Genomic DNA, 20089 nt, shown 5'->3' with positions numbered 1-20089 from the left:
TATAAGGAGTTATTTCCATTTTTTAAACTTTCGTTTTCTCATGCTAGTTATAATTGTGAACATCTGTGTATTATTTGCTGTATAAGTAAGGGTTTTCCCCAGACCAAGGGATTTGCTGGGTTCTTTCTCAAATCATTCAATTTATTTGTAAATTTTAGAAACTATGCATGAGTATTTTTAAAAATGTATCAGGAATTGTTTAGGAATTGCTAAAAGTCCTCATCCTGACAGTGTCCGCCTTACATCTTTTGTGGACATCATCCAGTGTGAGCGCCAAAGCCATCTGCAGGATAAGTGTCGTTATTCCTGTGTTAGGGGAAAAGCAGGAGCTGATTCCAAAATGACCTTGTTGTGGCTATTTAGCTTAAGGTTCCTTTTCTTTCTGTTCCTCAGTTCTCAGGTAGGCCGCTGAATATTGTTTAAGTATTTTGAGAAGAGAGTTGTAGACTGAAGATATAGTGATAAATTTATTCATGATAAGTGTGTACAAATACAACATGGTTTTCTTCCCCCTAGAAGCGGTTTTTAGTAGAACTGTTGAAATAATTTCTAAGTGTGGGACACTGGTGGTATAGTACAAATGTTAGCAGTTTTGCCTTTTTACCATTACCTATTTTGTTGGTACAGGAGTTTCTCTAATATCATAAGAATTCCTGGATTCCTGAGTCAGAGTTCCAGCAAAGGTTTCCCTTCTACTTGTGTGTTTGCATTGTTTATATGAGTTCCGCTCAAAAAAAAAAAAAAGCAGGTTGATTATGTAATTTTATATTACCTAGGAGCCAGAGTTGCCATCGTGGCACAGCAGAAATGAATCTGACTAGGAACCATGAGGTTGTCAGTTCAATCCCTGGCCTTGCTCAGTGGGTTAAGGATCTGGTGTTGCTGTGAGCTGTGGTGTAGGTTGCAGACACGGCTGGGATCCTGTGTTGCTGTGGCCGTGGTGTAGATGGCAGCTGTAGCTCTGATTTGACCCCTAGCCTGGGAACCTCCACATGCTGCAGGTGCAGCCTCAAAAAAAAAAAAAAAGGGGGGGGGAAGGAAATTACCTAGGAGCCACATTAAAAAATAATATATATATATATAATTAAAATTAACTTTATGTATTTCTTTTTAAACATATATCCAAAATATTATCATTTCAATATGTAAACAGCATTATAAAATTGTGATACTTTTATTCTTTTTTGGTGCTAAGTCTTCAAAATATGGTATATATTTTATACTCATAGCACATCTTAATTGAGCCAAGCTGTGCTTTTTTTTTTAATAAATTTTATTGCATTTATAGTTGAACAGTGATCATCACAACTCAATTTTATGGCATTTCCATCCCGAACCCCCAGCACATCCCCCACCCCCCCAGCCTGTCTTATTTGGAAAACATAAGTTTTTCAAAGTCTATGAGTCAGTATCTGTTCTGCAAAGAAGTTCATTGTGTCCTTTTTTTAGATTCCACATGTAAGTGATAGCATATGATGTTGGTCTGACTAGCTTCACTTAGCATGATAATTTCTAGGTCCATCTGTGTTGCTGTAAATGCCATTATTTCTTTCCTTTTAATGGCTGAGTAATATTCCACTGTGTATATGTACCACATCTTGATCCACTCCTCTGCTGATGGACATTTTGGTTGTTTCCATGTCTTAGTTAATTTATATGTAGTGCTGCAGTGAACACTGGAGTACATGTATCTTTTTGAATCATGGTTTTCTCTGGATGGATAAATGCTCAGGAGTGGGATCGCTGGAGAGCCAAGCCATGTTTTGAATAGTCATTGGCCAGTAATTAATTGGACAGCATAGGCAGGCCTCCCTATAAATAGATATGAATAAATAGATCTGGTTACCAGATCTATGATTTTCCCCACACTCCCCTGACAAAAAAAAAAAAAAAAAGTGTTCCCAGAAATTAACTAGAGGCTTCTTGATTGTGGGAAACAAGTTATTACTTTATATTATAAAAACTGAAAATTCAGAAATGTTTTATACTCTAGTCACAATAAATGAAAATGTACCTGACAAAAATAAATGTTGTACTTTACAGAGAGGAAGACCCTGGAAAATATCAAAGAAGGAGTCTTGAAAATCAAAGAAGAACCGTCTAAAATACTGTCTGGAAATAAGTTTCAAGACCGGTATTTTATTTTACGAGATGCGTATCTCTTTCTTTACAAGGATCTGAAGGTATTTATATCTGTAGTATTTGAATATGTATTTGTGTGTGGGTGGGTGTTAACATTCTTAATTCATACGTCTCAGCCCTCTCTCTTGGAAGTCAAGTAAATAAAATGCACAGTAAGTTGATGATTTCTTTCAGCCTCTGAGATAATAACATTATTGTTCCCAGGAACAGAGTAACGTTCCCCACATATGACCTTTATGAGCCCCTCGCATTTTTTAAGGAAGAGAATGACTTCAGTCCTAAAGAAAAGCCTACGGTGTGTTATGTAAACTAGCATATAAATCAGTATGTCAGCCAATAAAATTAACAGAATGTGTCATGCTGTTAGGCAGAGCAGCTTTAGTTTAGCTAATGGAAATTAATAAAATGTAGAGAAAAAGGCAATCCCAAATGTTAAATTAAAACTGATTAAACTTTAAATCTGATTAATATATTTCCTATACTTTTGAGTGAAATGACTCATAATATCACATTTCTTAATTGGATCCTACTCTTGTATCCCTTAAGTTTGAATTCCATAAAAACTTTTGTTAAAGAATTGAGGAATGGAGGAGTTCCCATCCCCGTCGTGGAGCAGCAGAAACGAATACCACTAGAAACCATGAGGTTGTGGGTTTGATCCCTGGCCTCCTTCAGTGAATTAAGGATCTGGAGTTGCCATGAGTTGTGGAGTAGGTTGCAGATGCGGCTTGGATCTGGCATTGCTGTGGCTGTGGCTGTGGCGTAGGCCAGCAGCTACAGCTCCGATTAGATTCCTAGCTTGGGAACCTCCACATGCTGTGGTTGTGGCCCTCAAAAGACAAAAAAGACAAAAACAAAAAACAAAAAACAAAGCAAAAAACAAACTGAGGAATGGAGAGAGGATGTAGAGATGAAAAGGAGGGAATAGATAGGAGGATGTTGAACTTAGCATCAGAAAATAAGCCCACCAAGTGGGTTGTGTGAATAAGAAAATTAAAACTCTCATCCTCAGTTTCTGTATCTGTAATGTGATAATGCCAGTATGAGTCCTGAATGCCAGATTGTTGTAATGCTTAAATAAGAATATATGTAAGAGTTCTTTTTCAACTGTGAAACATTTATGTATGTGGATATAAGGACGTGTATCAAAAGACTCCACTAAAATATGGAGGCAAGTTCCAGACTGAGAAAAATATAGTCATGCTCCATATATCTGAAAAAGGACTCCTCCAAAACAAAAATAAAAAGACAATCTAATAAAAATTTGGGCAAATATTGGACAAACACACAGGAAGGAAGACATAGGAATGGCCAATGAGTGATTAAACCAAAAGTGCCCAGCATTATTAGTCGTCAGGGAAATGCAAATTAAAACCACAGGATACCCCTTTCGTATAGCACCTCATGTTGACAAGGATATTGATGAACTAAAACCCTCATGAACTGGTGGTGAAAAGGTAAAATCACATCATCACTAGTCGAGCTTGTTGGCAGTTTTAAAAGTAAAGTTATTCATACATCTAAAGTTCATACAGCAACTTTATTCCTGGGTATTATGTCCAATAAATCACTTGTTCATGAATATTCATAAGCAGTTTTATTCATAAAAGCTAAAACCTGGAAACATTCCAAATGTCCACCAATAGGAGAAAAACATATTCAGACAGTGGAATACTACTCACTAATAAAAATGAATGAATGCAACAATATGGGTGAATCTTCAAACCCTTGTTGAGCAAAAGAAGCTTGACACAAAATAGAACCATATGAGTCCGTCCATCAGACCTCTAAGAACAGGCAAAACCGTTTGCAATGATACAAGTCAGAAAGTGTTTGCCTGGGGTCTGTAGAAGGGTTGCTACAGAAGCAAGGAGTTAGAGTCAGTAGAGCACATGTTCATTATCCACTTTCGGGTGATGGTTACATAGGTGTGTACAGTAACATCTCTACTTCCTTGAGATTCAAGCCACACCCAAGCAATTATTTTAAATCTGAAATTAACAGCAGGACCTAAAGATACTTATTTCTATTGAATTGCAAGACTCAATTGAGGAAACAAACATTCCTTGCCTGCTTCCAGTAAGTGACACATCACTATGTTCTGTTGTGCAGATCTATAAAGAGGGACCAGACTAGTCACATCTGTTAGATATGCTATGAGGAAAGAATTATTAAGGAGCTTTCCCAAGTTCTACAGTCCCCATTTGTTGTGGCTTCTCCTGAGCTCTCCACACATTGACCACTCTCCCCATATGTTCCTCTAGCAGGCAGCCTCCATGTGGGCATAAATAAATCTGAGTAGCATCCCTACTTTGTGTATATATCTCATGTTCATGTTCTTCAAGGACAGTGGAAGTCCAGGCAGGGAGCTAATAAAGCAGCACTGAATTCGGTAGCCCTTATCCCTCTCTTCAGAACTATATTATAGACTGGAACTCCCACTTTGTTATTCCATCTGATAGACCTAGCAGGGAGTCTGCATGGGTATCAAGTGATTGTTGTCATTTATTAAATACCATTTTTTCACTTTTCTCAGTGCAGTAAGAGTAGAGTTTACAGAAATAAGGCACCTAAGAATTTAGGTTTATATGAACCAAATCATCAGACTTTAAGGTTCATGAACTTTAGGTTTGTGTTCATGAAAAGAAATGGTAAACTTCACAGCTGATTTTTCTAGCCATCTAGAAGGGAATCTGATTGCATTTTGTTTGGTTTTCTTCAAGTCACCCACCTAGACTGACTTCCTTCATCCTTGTTCTTCCATGTACATGTCAGTTAAGGGTCACCTTTGTAGTTGGATGTCTGCTTAGCGTATTTAAAAATCATCTGGAAATTTTTAGTTCCATTAAGGAGCCGACACTTCCACTGTGTGGCAGCAGAAGGTTGCTAGGAACAAACAGTAATAATAGCAGTGCAGTCATATGGCCCCCAACTAACATTCAAGTGGTTAGTCCATAAAAAGAATTCTATACATTTCACTTCTCATAATAATCCTATGAAACGGGTACTATAGTTATTCCCCCCTGATAGATGAAGAAATGGCGTCTACCAAGATATTATGAACACAACATTGTAAAACAACTATATGTCAATGAAATAAATTTTTAAAGCAGTGTTATATAACTTGCCTGAGATCACATAGCCAGTAAATGATAGAATTCATTCCCAGGTGTCTGATTCCAAAGGCTTTATGAAGGGAGTTAATAAAGAAACAATAATTTTAGCTTGGTGTTTTTGCTGACAGAATTTTATTTAAAGAGGATAAGTGTTTTTCATTTTAATAGCACCAAATATTTTCAAATATGACACTTCATACAATTTAGTTTGTTATGTTTTTCCCCAAGCTAATATAAATTTTAAAATCTGCCATAGGGAAGGCTTCATGGAAAATTATTTTTTTCAATACAATGATTTTGTAATTGAGCTAAAGACTCTCACCCCTTAAGAGAATGTTTTAAGAAACTGTATCTTTTTGAAAAGATCATCATGCTTAATCTAAAATAATTCATATAAACTGGTAGAAATAGTATTGAGAGCTTGTCCGATGGTGTTCCTTTTTTGACATTTGAAATACTTTTCCCCACCATTATAGAAGCATAATTGGCAAAAATTTTATTTGTTACACAGCGTGATACTTTTTATACATGTATGTATACATTGTGAAATGATTACCACAATCTAAGCTATTGAACATATTCATTATCTCACATAGCTTGTGTGTGTGTGTGTGTGGTGAGAACATTTTAAGATCTACTCTCAGTAACTTCCAATTATACAACACAGTACTATTAACTATAGTTAGTCACCATGCTGTACGTTAGAGCTCCAGAATCTATTCTTTCTGCAAAATTGAAACTTTCTACCCTTTGCTTAACATCTCCCCACTTCCCCTATTCCCAGCCCCTGAAAACCACTATCCACTTTCTGCTTCTATGTGAGTTTGACTTTTTTAGATTCTAAATATGAGATCATACTGTATTTAAAAGACAGCACATTTTGATAGCACCAAACACATTTTGTTTTTATCACAGTGACCTCAGGTTATAGAATTATAGTCTAATTAAGTGTTTGAAAGTTGTATTTATGCATCTGTCAGAATCAATTAATGCAACTGATACTTTAATTTGTACATTAAACAAGCGATAAGAGTCTTATGGTTTTTCATTAAACTCTACTATTATTTTCAACACATCATGTTATTTTGCTGCTTATTTTTTCATGTTGCTGTTCTTTGCCCTTTAATATCGATGGTCAAGTCATTGGCAATGTTTGCTTTTCAAATGATTTTACAGTAAATAATAGCGAAAAAAAAAATCCCTAACCTATTTGAATAAAGATTTGGCTCTGGTTTTGACAGATGCCGTTAATATATGTGTGCTTGTATAAATTTAGAAAATGATTTACTGAGAGTAGAAATTACAAATTGGAAAGTGTATTTAAAGAGACTATGTGTTAATTAGAGATAATTTATGAATGCTCATTAACAACAAATTAGACTAATACACAGGGGAAGATATATTTTGTTTTGAGAGTTTTCCTTGAACAGAAAATGTTAATTAAAATGTTTTCAGACTTGATTTACATAAAAGGTGAGAAGTTTCAAAGAGTATTATCATTACACTGTTAATGGTGTGAAAAAAGCAAATGTAGAAGGGGGCTCGTTAAAAGTTGCACGCATTAATAAGCAAACTCCTCTTAGTAACAAGAATAATTTTTTAAGCACACTCATTTAATTGGCTTAGTGAAAAAATTTGTTTTGAAATATAATGCCTGAAGCAACACATTACATACTTCATAACACTTGAACTTCTTAGAGAAATTCTCCAGAAAGTATACACACCAAGGTTCGTAATAAACCTCCAGTGAAGTTATCTTGCCAAATGAGATTTCTTTTTATAGAGCTTTCCATTAGGATCCTGTTCATGCATATTCAGCTTAAAGATTGAAAATGAAAAAAGGTTTCTTTTCACAGTGGCTGATCTCCTCTCCAATTACATCATCTGTGTTCTCTTTGGACAGCAGAGGGTACAGTCATGAGCTGGCACTGTCCAGAGTGGCTTGGGAATCACTTTTATTTACTTGAGACTCAGTACCTCGAAAATGAGGCAGTCCTAGATTTATCAATATGCTGTGCAAGTGGAGACTGCCTCGTTCCGGCACAGTGCTTCTCACTCTCAAGTGTGCACGTCCTTTCTTACCCATACTGCCCAAATTGCTGCTTCTCACCAGATTCTGCCTTCACAGGGACTGAGTCCAAGGGACCAGCAGCCTAAACTCAGAGGGGAGATAGTAACCTCGGTTATAATCCGATTTAATTTCTGACTTCAGGAGTCTCTGCTACGATATACACTCCCAAGTTCTCCTCTCCTGGACTCTTTTCTGTATGGAACATTTACTGATGTACAAAGTTATCGCAGAGCTTCATATTAAACTTTAAGTGTTAACAGTCAGTAAAACAGCAAGCTAAAAAATCAATGCCCCCAAACCAAACACATAAACTACTAAAAAATGACCTTACAAACAAGAAAAAGCTTATATGAAGAAAACTACAGGATTTCACTGTTAGAAATGAAAGAAAATTTAAGTCTGCTTATATTGATTTATAGATTTAATGTAATTCTTTTCAAAATCCCAAAGAGAATTATATTTAGAACTTGGAAAAAAATGATTTGATAATTCACCTCAAAGGGTAAGCAGGTAAGAATACTTGCAGACATTTGGGGGACCTAACAAGTAAAATAATTGTCAGATATTTCCCATCCAACTACTTAATTCATATAATAAAATTGAAATAGCTTAAATCATATCCTAGCATAAAAATAAAGAGATGTTAATGATAACAGAGAGTGAGGTAAGAGATGTAGTTTTTTTTTTTTTTTTTTCTGTCTTTTTAGAGCTGCACCTGCGGAATATGGAAGTTCCCAGGCTAGGGGTTAAATTGGAGCTGTAGCTGCCAGCCTATGCCACAGCAATGAGGGACCCACCTCTGTGGATCCTCTGTAGGCCTCTGTGACCTACACCACAGCTCATGGCAATGCTAGATCCTTAACCCACTGAGCAAGGCCAGGGTTCGAACCTGCATCCTCATGGATACTAGTCAGGTTTATTTCTGCTGAGACACAACGGGAACTCCAAGAGATGTAATTTTTTATTTTTGATAAATATGACACTATAAATGCTTGTCTAAAGAAAGATTTGTTTACAAGGGCTGGGATAATTATTAATGAAAATTTTTCAACTTAAATTCTAATCTGTACTATATATATTCCAGGTTGATAAAAGAATGAAAACTTTAAATATAGCAACCCTTCAAGCTGCATGGCCATGTGGTTTGAGTGTCAGCCATGTAGGAACCCTTTAAACTTGAAGCAATAGTTAAGAGAATCCAAATAAAAGATCAATAGATTTGATTTCATAAAAATAATAAAACAAGAATTTGGGTAGACTATTTCATTTAAAATAAGGCAGTTTCCTATTTGCTGTATAAAGAACTAGTAATAACATAGATAAGTTGCTGACCACATCAAAACTGAAAATTGCTAGTGAATATAGGAATATGTGTTTAAATAAATATACTCTATCAATTTTGCCAAAATCTTAATTGTGTTCCTAGCCTTTGACCTGGAAATCTAGCCATACAGGGAAAAAACCTAAATTTTTAAAAACATTTTATGTACCATGATAATAGTAGCAACCTTACTGATAAGGGTGACTAGGAGTAAATTCACCATGTAAATTCCAGGCCTTATCATCGCTGCCACAGAGAACACTGGTCACCAAAGCAGTATTTCTGATCTTTTTCTGACCTGATTTTTCTCTCCATCCCCCTAATCTATTTTCTCCATGGAAACCAATTTTTAATTTTATATGTTTTCCACTCTTTTCAAATTTGACTGCCTTCATGAAGAAACAGCTTTATAGTAACAGTTTAATTTTTCTGGAACTTAATGGCTGATTGAGCTAAATATTTGCTAAAATGGGCTTTTGAGCATTGTCTTAGAGGTCTAACACTATCTTTCTATTTCTAAGCAGCACTGTGTTCTAAATTTATAATAATTGCTGTAAGTTGCCGTGTATTTCATATATGGCTAATTACTGGGCTAGACCCTTTAAAGGCATGTTTCTCATTTAATCTGTACAGTAACCCTTTACTTTCTCATTTTATCTTCATAATAACTCCAAGAGGTAGTCAACATGTTTATATCCCTGTATACAAGAAGAAATAAGAGCGGAGAGCAGTAATGTGTAGTCACAAGCTAGTAAGCAAGTCAGCTTTGCACCCACGCCTCTGTTCCCATACCCCTTGCTCTTACTTAGGGTACATGCCTACCAGATTGAAAAAAGATTTCCTTGAAATTTTTCAGGGTTTGGGGAAAGCTTGTTTTAATCACTATTCCCACGGCTATTATCATTCTTAAATTTATTACATGGTATCTAAGAATAAATAATAAAATATAGTTTGACATTAAGCTTTTAAAGTACAGTATCATGATTTAAATTTTACCTCTGTCGGATAACTTTCCTGATGGTTCATTGATTTTTTTTTTTTTTTTTCCCCTTTCTTTTAGGACTGCACCTGCGGCATATGGAAATTCCCAGGCTGGGGTGAATCGGAGCTGCAGCTGCCAGCCTACACCACAGCTTATGAAGAACAAATTTATTTTCTGTCCATTCTGGAGGCTGGGAGTCTGAGATCGGGAGGCCGTGTGGTCAGGGAGCCTCTTCTGGATGACAGACTGCCCACTCCTCCTCCTGTCCTCCCACAGTGGAAGAGGGCAAGTGTGCTCTCTGGCTTCTTTTAAAAGGGCCCTAGACCTCTTCATAAGGCCTCCAATCTCATGACTGTATTACGGCCCAAAGCCCCCCCACCTCCTGACAGCATCACAATGGGGATTGTATTTCAATGTGGGGGATACCTTCGGTCCATAACAACATTTATATATACACACATATATGTATTTTTTGTCTTTTTTAGGGCCTCACACATGGCATATGGAGGTTCCCAGGCTAGGGGTCGAATCGGAGCTATAGCTGCTAGCACTTGGGGTCTGAGCTGCGTCTGTGACCTACACCACAGCTCAAGGCAATGCCAGATCCTTAACCCACAGAGCGAGGCCAGGGATCTAGTCCATTCATTAACCACTGAGCCACGACCGTAACTCCCATAACAATATTTATAACCTTTATCACACTGTATGACATCTTATGCATTTCTGTAGAGAAATATGAATAAATTTGAATATAGGGTGCTGCTGCAGACAATACCGTTGATGTCATGTAATTACAAAATACATTGCATATATATTTTATTTTTTAAAAATGAAAAATCAATTATGTACATCTGGTCATGGGTATTTTGAATAAGGAGTTATTGTGTATTATATATACACATAAGCATACTCATATATCCAAAATTAAATTTATCATAATCAAAACAATCATTTACTAAAAACTTGGAAAAACATTCATAAAAGATTGAAGAAACAATAATTCTAAATGCAATCCTTGATACTCAAGAAAAAAAAAGGATATTTATAAAATCTGTTTAATTAAAACTTTTTACTTTCCTTTACAGAGCAGTAAACCTGATAAAATGCTTTCTGTCAGCTCAATGAAGTTTTATCTTGGAGTGAAAAAGAAGATGAAGCCTCCAACAAGGTAAAGCTTGGAAGGGAAAGGTTGTTGAAAAAGTTCCAGGGGAAATATGTTCAGGGATTTAGGGGTCAGTGGCATTTGCCTCACTTTTTATACATTAAGCTTTCGACAGATTCGTGAAGTTGCCAGAGACATGTGTCAGGGGACGTGTGGCAGATCAAGGGGACCCGTGTGGGTGAAAGAAGGATGATGTTTCTACTCAGGTCAAGCTCCTGGGTGATAGCATCTCCTCTGTGCAGAACAAGAACTCCCCAGAAGGCCCTGTTTATTGGGAAATGTATGGTTCCTCTACATCCCATTCCTTAGTCATAGACTAGTAATAGAAGGCAAACAAATCTACCCAAAGGATGACAGATGCTGCCCTCCAGCCTCTTTGGCTTTTAGAATGTCTTGGTCTTGGCTCTATAATTTGCCCTTTTGGCTTTGCTGAATTTAGTAATAAACTCACAGCAATAAACCCACAGTAGAGAGGAAGTGTACCCCTCTTCAAAACATTACCTTTCTCATCAACACTTGAATCAACCCAGCATTCGGGTTATATCACACTTTTTCTTCACAGATTACTTGTATGAGCTAATTCATGTTTGCCCTAATACTTTTATTATGAAACATCACTGTATAGGATTTCAGATTCTATCACTAACAATGTCCTACTTTTGCCTCCATGCTTAATTTCTAAGCCCAGCACATCTGTGTTGCCACTGGCATGTTCTTTAATTTCTCACAGTAGCAGTAAGTCAATATGTATGGTACCTTATTTCAGTCATTTTTCTAGACATCTTTCCTTACTCAGCCCAGAATATCCTCCGAGAGATTTCCCTCACTGCACCAGGACATCACGAGACTTGTCCTCCCACCCCCAGTGCCTGCCGGCCCTTCAGCATATTTAAATCTGCTGCCAAATCCATCAACATCATATACCTTTAGATAAATCACACCCACTGAATCATCACTTATGGGTATCAATTCTGATGTCTTGCCCCCTTTAAATATCACCTCCTTAACATCTAATCCTGTTTTTTCTCTTATGAAATGTACCAATTTTAATATCTATGCTTGTGTGTTTTTTTTCCCTCCCATTCAATACAGTTGGGGATTGACAGCATATTCTGAAAAACATCACTGGTAAGTTGACAGCTGGCAGGTTTTAGATTTGATAACTTCAGTAAACAAATGTTATTACTTGGCAGTTAGATCTAGAGATAGGAAATGTTTCATCTGAGTGAAGTTAAACTTTTTCCTAAATATGTTGAGCCTAAGAATAAGAAAATAGATTTGCTTCAGGATTTCTGCATTTCTATAGAGAAATATGAATATATTTGAATATAGGGTGCTGCTGCAGACAACACCAGTGATGTCATGTAATTACAAAATATATATGATAAAATATATATGACAGTCCCATCTATCCTATTTGTCAATGCCTCACAAGAGAAACTACATGTCTCTTCCTCATTTTTCTATAAATGTGGAATCCCTGGTTTTATGGGATAAGCAGCCAAAATTCAGTTTTAAATAAAGAACTTGCATATATATATATATATATATATATATATATATATATATATATATAAAATCTTGGTTTCAAAGTTTCCATGGAGGTATTTTTTTTTTCCACTAATGTCACTGGTATCTAGCCATTCTCCCCAGAGAGACTAGATGTTAGATGTCTCCTTGTCCCTCACCTTCCTGTGTCTACTCAATCCCTAAGCCATACTGAATCTACTTCACTATTTCCCTGACCCACCCATACCCTCTCTCCTGGGGCCATGCCTTCATTCTCCTGCTTGGACTATTCCAGGCATCCTAAGTGCATAAGTGTCACCATCATGCCTCTGCCTTTGCTTTTAGTTTCTGGTACATTATCCACCCAGCACCAAAGAGATTTTCAAAATGTATCATGTTTATTTGCTGCTTCAAAGCTCTTTGATAAAGTACAGGGTTGTCAGCACCACACGAGGCTCTTTAATACGGGGCTCCATCAGCTTTATCTCCCATGACTTCCCCTTTTTTACTTAATACTAAAACAAGAGTCTGTCTCTAACTCACTGTATATGCCTTGCTGTTTCATATCTACATGTGCAATATATGTGGTCCCTTTACTGAACCTTCTTCCCTAGTATAGGCTACTCCCTTCCCTCCTCATTCAGCCTCCTCCTGCTGATCTGGCAGACACACCTGCCATTTTTAATTCAAACCATAGCTAAGATGCTCCAAAAGTCTTATAACACTCGTCTCTAATCATAGTTTATTTCTTTTTTGCACCCACAGTAATTTGTGTACATGGGTGGGTGGTTAAAATAATTTATGGAGAGAATATTTTTCTTGGACATGGTAATTGGGAAGGGATTACCATGAAAAGCTAATGAAAGAATTATTATTTTGAGAAGTTTCATTTTTAACATCTTTTCAACTAAATTTTTATAACAGGAATAAAAATGTAATTACATGAAAAAAATGTCCATTATATCATTTTAACATTAGTTAAAAAGTGCTCCTTTTATAGAAAACCAACTCCACCTCATCCCCAAATGTGCTCTAGGTTTATGTTCAGCATAATTTTCTCTACTTCTCATGGTGCTATAATTTGTTTACATTCCTGGCTCCTTTGATAGACTGTGTGAACCTTGAGGGCAAGATCTGTCTTATGGAGGTTTTCAAGAAAAGGTTACTGAATCAGTGTTATTATTGCACATGCAGTGTTTTTTCATTTAGTTCATTTTTCATGAGTCTTGTATTAATGTTTATAATCAGAATGATGGAGGCTGTCTAAACCTTTTTTAAAAATCTGCTCATGCAAAAATGTACAAATATTTGTCTTTTTAGGCTCAGTTTCTGGGGAAAATGATGTCTTATGAAAATGTACCTGAAAAAAGCAAACAATATGGACCTTTCTGCCTTTCCAAAAACATCACTGATCATTTTTCAGCAGTTACTAATTCCTTTAGCTCTATTTTACTTAAACTAGCATATTTATACTATTATTTTAATACATACACTGAACAGAAGCCCGAAGCAACTTTACCGGAATACTCTCATTTTGATTGCATTACATCATTACTCAGGGGAACCCCAAGAGGTTTCTGATCACTTACTCACCAAATGTATTGGAGAACTCTGTTGTCTTCTTGAATTATATTTTATAAATCATGTTTTGCAGGCACCTGTGTTGTGATAGTTCACAAACTCAGATGGAGTGGATGGCCTATGTCTTTATTGCCCAGGTATGATATGTTTCAACTATCTCATAAAATATTAACCGTTGCTTATAGGAAATGTCAGTATGGTGGTGATATGTTAGTGTGGTGCTGACTTTTAAATTTTTTTTTAATGAATGTTATGCACATTCTTTAATTTTCTCATTTATGCTTTCTTTTAAAAAAAGTGAGAATCCAGATTTATCGGTTACTCTTTGAAAGAGATGTTGCTCTTTGTTGAGGCATTTTTTGGCCAGGCCAGCAGCTCCTTAGTGTGGCAGAGATGTCTTGCTTCAAGATGGTCATATAAGAAAGAAGGCGTGTCTAAGCCGTTGTCCTCTCAGAGTCCTACATGGATCTTCATTTAGAAAATGTGTTCTTTTCCTTCTTGTTCTCCCCATGGCCTCCTGCTTTTCCAAAAACAAGAACAGGAACCCACATTTCTTCAATCCATATTGTGTACTAGATACTTCAGAGGGGTTAACTCATGTGTTCCTTGCAACAAATTTTGCGTGGCGCTGCTTATAGTCGAGGGAACAGAGGTAACAAAGGCTCCATGATTTGCTTAGGCCCATGCATTTAGTCAGTGGTTTAAACCCAGTGGCCCCAGAGTCCAACACCTATACTCAGTTCCTCATTTAGTCCCCTCCCTAGAGGGAGATGCACTCTCTCAGTGAATGATTAAATAGTCCCATTAATAGGACTGGTTTCTTCCCCAAAACTTGTCTGGCTGAGTTCCCAGCAATGCTTCCCCACAAGAGCAATGAAATTCACTGGTAACGATTAACTTGCCATTCTTTATTACAGAGGATGCACTTCCCTGTTTCTCTTACAAGTGAGAAGTTAATTCACCCCTAAATCTTTCCCTTATTTGTTTTGAAAACCATTTTCTCCGTTCATTTAATTTATTAACCCTCCCCGTGGTTAATAGACTCTGCTTCTCTCAGTCTGACTCTACTCTCCTATCCGGGAATACATTTCCAGAAAAAGACTGGGTAACTTTTTAGAGACTTTTCTTCTTTTTTTTGATTTTTTAAAAACTCAGATAGTCAAGTCCTACTTAAAAAAAAAAAGTAGATTTGAAGTACTAGTAAAATGGGAACCATAGACTCCAAAACTGTTCCACTGTCTGGTTATGGCACAACTGAATTGATGTTTTTGTTTTTATAATTGAAGTCAGTAGACACTGTTGTTGAAAATTAAGGCATAAACAGCGAGGAAGCAAATGTTGCCCTCACCACCACCTCTCTGCCTCACCTGGCCTTCCTTGTGTTAGCCCCAGAGACTCAGCCCAATTACATTTCGTCTGTTTATTCTATTTCTTAGGATTAAGGTAAACACAAAGGTCCTTTTGGCCTTGAGGATTTAATGGTTCGTCTCTGTAGGAAAACAAGACAGGAAGGTAGCAAATGGTTATATGTTAATACACGCACACATATCCACAGTGAGTTCTCCTTACCATGACTTCTTTCTGGTGCCCGGAATCCTTTTGGAATATCCATCCCCATCCTAACCTCTGCCTCAGAAGTCCTCAGCTTACACATCACATTCTCAGAGAAACCTTCCCTGACCTGACCCTTCCCGCTGTAGGAAGTCAGCATCCTATTCTTCAACATTGTAGCTCTAATTAAAAAGAATTTGTGGGGAGTTCCCTTGTAGTTCAGCAGGTTGAGGATCCAGAGTTGTCACTGCTGCAGCTTGGGTCACTGCTGTGGTGCAGGTTCCATCCGTAGCCCCACAACTTGTACGTGCTGTGGCCAAAAAGAAAAATCGCATTTATGTATTTAGGTTTTTCATATCTGTCTTTCTGACTAAAATTTAACTCTAGTTGCATTCCATGAAAGGAAGGACTACATGTTTATCTGCATCACAGAACCCAATGCCTTTTACAAAGTACATGCTCAATTAGAATTTCTGAAATAAGTAAGAAAATCTGATGAAATTTCAGATGGATATTAGTGTGGTAAAATAATACATAAGCTAGGGAATGGAAAGCCAGCGTGACTGATGATAAGAAGGCACTAATTGAGAAAGATTCTCAGGAAATACCTTTCTGAAATAGCTGACTGGTATGCTGGGACTTGTCTGAAATGAGGGAGTCAGGTTTGCAGGACAGAACAGAGCCTTCCAGGGGTGGGGACCAGCAAGTGCAACGTCCTCTACTGTCATAATCTTAACTTATTCTATGAATGTCATGAAAGCCTATATGAGAGAGGATGTAAGAGGTGAGGAAGGCAGGGGACAGGTGATACAGTCCCAGGCGTTTGGGAAACAAGGAAAAGATATAACTAGTTTATATTACTTGGGGAAGTAATAATTTGGGTTCCTTTGTTGAGGTTGCATTGTAGGGGGTCAAAGATGGAAGAATAGTTGTGTAGAAGATGGCAGCTCAGATGAGGGTGGTAACAGTGGATCTAGTAAGACCTATTCAGATTCAAGAATATTTAAAGGTAGAACCAGTAAGGCTTACAGATTGGTTAGCTATAGCAGTTTGAGAGGAACAGCAATCAAGGAGACCTAGTTGTTAGCCCTTGGGCAGCTGGTGAATACAGGTGACATTATCAGAGATGCAGAAGAAAATTGAGAGTTCTGGTCTGGCCACAGGAAATTTGAGATGCATATAAATGCATATGCTGAATAGCAAGTGAGATGTGTGGATCAAAAACTTGGGCAAAAGTTTGGGGCTGCAATATAAATTTGGCAAAAGTCAGTATTTGGACTGTACTGAGAGGATGAGAGAGAGAATATAAGAATGAGAGAGAATTCAAGTACAAAACTAGAGAGGGGAAGCTATAGGCAGAGAGAGAAAGAGGACAAACAAGCCCTAGGACATTCCAAACTTCACAGTTGAAACAGAAGAGAAAAAATGAGATAATGGAAAAAAGCAATAAGCACCAACAAAGGAGGAAAACCAGATGGTAGATGCAGAGAATTCTGTCAAGGTATTAGAGGAGAGAATATTAAACCAGCGGAGACCCTAAGCAGACATGAAGCAGTGTGAGCAAGCATGTTCATCATTGCTGAAAAAAATCATTATACAACAGTGTAGCACATTTGTTCTCAGATTATTTATTGACTGTATATTCTGGGCCCCTGAACTATTACAGATAAGACTAGAGAAGAGTTATTTGTAATCAAAGCAAATACTGATTGGAAAATAAGGGAGCTTTGTTTATATGTCCATGGATACAGGGAGATTGGTACATTCATGGTGGGGAAATGAAAATCTTGAGTGATCACTAATAATTTGGAAGGTTGGGTTTTCTTGTTTTTAACAGTTTATTATAGTTGATGTGCAATAGCATATAAATGTAGGTATACATTTTGTTGATTCACAGTTTTTAAAGGTTATACTCTATAGTTACAAAAAGGTTATGCCCTGTAGTTAACAAAATATTGTCTATGCTGGTTTTGTTTTTTTTTATCTTTTGTCTTTTTCAGGCCACCCCACAGCATATGGAGGTTCCCAGGCTAGGGGTCTAATCGGAGCTGTAGCTGCCGGCTTACACCACAGCAACACCAGATCTGAGCTGTGTCTGCGACCTACACCACAGCTCATGGCAACCCCAGATCCTTAACCCACTGAACAAGGCCAGGGATCAAACCCACAACCGCATGGTTCCTAGTCGGATTCGTTTCCACTGTGCCACAGTGGTAACTCCTATACTGTTTTGTATAATATACCCTTGTAGCTTATTTTACACATAATAGTTTGTACTTCTTATTCTGCTACCCCTATCTTCCCCCGCCCCCCACCACTGGTAACCACTAGTTTGTTTTCTATATCTGTGAGTCTGTCTCTTGTATTAACTAGTTTGTTGCATTGTTGCATTTTTTTAGATTCCACATATGTTATCATACAGTATTTGTCTTTCTCTGACTTATTTCACTTAAATAATGCCCTCCAACAACCATCAATGTTGTTACAATTGGTAAAACTTCATTCTTTATGGTTGAGTAGTGTTCCATTGTGCATGTGGTATATATATATATATATATATATGTATGTATGTATGCATGCACACATATATATACACCACGTCTTCTTTATCCATTCATCTGTTGATGGGCATGTAGGTTGCTTTCATATTTCCATATCTTGGCTATTGTAAACAATGCTGCAGTGAACATTGGAGTGCATGTTGTATCTTTCCAAATTAGTGTTTTTGGGTTTTTTTTGATATGCACCCAGGAGTGGAACTGTTGGGTCATATGGTATCTCTGTTTTTAGTGTTTTGAGAAATTTCCATGGTTTTCCACAGTAGCTGTACCACTTTATATTCTAACAGTGAACTAGGGTTCCCTTTTCTCCACATCCTTGCCAACACTTATAATTTGTGTTCTTTTTGAATTGAATCCTTGAGCCAATGAGGGGTATTAGACGTATAGGGGCATAATAAAAGATGAGGAATAATCTTCAGGAGTGAGGAAGCCAGCTGCACCATAGTAGTGTCAGGGGAATGCCGAGTACTCAATTGAAATTTAAGGGTAGATTTAAAGCAAGGTGAATCTCCAGATTGATCTAGGTTGTTTTTTTTTTTTCTTCCATCAGTTTGGAGGAACCCATAGAGTAAGTAGAAGTGGGAAAACATATGACAGCTAGCATGGAGGTGGAGACTAAGTATACTTAGTTCCATTCACCGTAAGTTAGCTAAAAAAGTAAAAGGTCTAGGTCAGAGAGTGACCTGCAGACCCATATTCATTATAGCACTATCCACACATAGGAAACAACCTTAAGTGTCTATTGATGAATAAATGGAGAAAGAAAATGTAGTGTATGTGTACAAGGTTGTATATTATCCCACCTTAGAATAAGAAGGAAATCTCCTATTTGGGACAACATAGATGAAATTAGAGGGCATGATGCTAAGTGACTTAAGCCAGACAAAGACAAATTACTGGATAGTATCACTTACAAAGTCAAACTCCTAGAAACAGAGCATGAAACCATGGTTGCTAGAGGCTGTGGAGAAAATAGGGAGAGGTTGGTGAAAGGGCACGCATTTTCACTATAAGATGAATAAGGACTAAGGAGCCAATGGGTGACTATAATTGATAACACTACATTATATAATCTAAATTTGCTAGGAGAGTAGAACTTAAATGTTCTTTCCCACAAAAGAAATATGTGAGGTGGTGGATATGTTGATTAATTATGGGGGGAATCCCTTTCATCATGTATGCATACGGTAAGTAAATCATCACATAATACACTTTTAAGTATTTTAATTTTGTCAGTTATACACACTAAAGCTGTGGTGGAATAAAGAAAATATGATCCTAAGCTATATGATCTATGTATGCAGTATGACTTTTGAGGTCACTTATACATAATTATAAATGTTATCAGAACTTATCTCTTAGATCTCATTTCTGTTGTTGGGACAAACACCTCTTGGATCAATCCAGTGAGAACTAATTAGCTGGTATTCACAGCATTGCATATCATGTCAGAAAAAGAAATAAACTCCATTTTCCCTTAGATTCCTTGAAGTACCATTTAAAATACATGCTATACATCAGTGAGTAAAAGTGGAAGCATGATCCACAGCATTACCTAATTCCTTCTCAGACTGTTTTCTCCCAGCCTTATGTGTTGGGAATATCCCAGTTATGTAACATCAAAGTTAATTTTACCAAGTTTAAATCCATGATATAAAAATAATACGAAGCTTGTAACTTCTTTTTTTTTTGCTATTTCTTGGGCCGTTCCCACGGCATATGGAGGTTCCCAGGCTAGGGGTCTAATCGGAGCCGTAGCCACCAGCCTACACCAGAGCCACAACGACGCAGGATCTGAGCCGCGTCTGCAACCTACACCACAGCTTACGGCAACGCCAGATCGTTAACCCACTGAGCAAGGGCAGGGACCGAACCTGCAACCTCATGGTTCCTAGTCAGATTCGTTAACCACTGCGCCACGACGGGAACTCCGCTTGTAACTTTCTGATTGAAAAATATTGCACCATCTACCATTGCAGATTTGCTGAACCAAAGTGAGCCCTTCACTGAAATTCACGGTAGATCCAATGTCTATGCACAAAGTCTAGTAATAACAGGACCTACACTGTTGTAGGATTGTTGGGGGTTAGATA

At 37.2% G+C, this 20089-nt stretch overlaps 1 protein-coding gene and 1 long non-coding RNA gene across 12 annotated transcripts in view; one reads left to right on the top strand and one right to left on the bottom strand.

The window, feature by feature from the left end:
• ARAP2 (ArfGAP with RhoGAP domain, ankyrin repeat and PH domain 2) overlaps nt 1-20089 on the top strand; it is a 189152-nt gene that overhangs the window by 160269 nt on the left and 8794 nt on the right. For all 10 annotated transcript variants that reach the window (XM_003128906.4, XM_013978574.2, XM_021101087.1 and 7 more), the window contains 4 exons: nt 2044-2183; nt 10718-10800; nt 11887-11922; nt 13958-14021. In XM_003128906.4, the coding sequence (XP_003128954.1) occupies nt 2044-2183; nt 10718-10800; nt 11887-11922; nt 13958-14021 (323 nt within the window). The remainder of the gene's footprint in view (nt 1-2043; nt 2184-10717; nt 10801-11886; nt 11923-13957; nt 14022-20089) is intronic.
• Nucleotides 15344-20089, bottom strand: part of LOC106504613 — an 86799-nt gene continuing 82053 nt past the window's right edge. For both annotated transcript variants that reach the window (XR_002346599.1, XR_001298241.2), the window contains one exon: nt 15344-15745. This is a non-coding gene — a long non-coding RNA (uncharacterized LOC106504613). The remainder of the gene's footprint in view (nt 15746-20089) is intronic.

Source organism: Sus scrofa, chromosome 8, assembly GCF_000003025.6.
Source record: "Sus scrofa isolate TJ Tabasco breed Duroc chromosome 8, Sscrofa11.1, whole genome shotgun sequence".
Taxonomy (NCBI): Eukaryota; Metazoa; Chordata; class Mammalia; order Artiodactyla; family Suidae; genus Sus; species Sus scrofa.
Note: the sequence above shows the minus strand (reverse complement) of the source record. Positions and strands in the feature narration are given on the sequence as shown.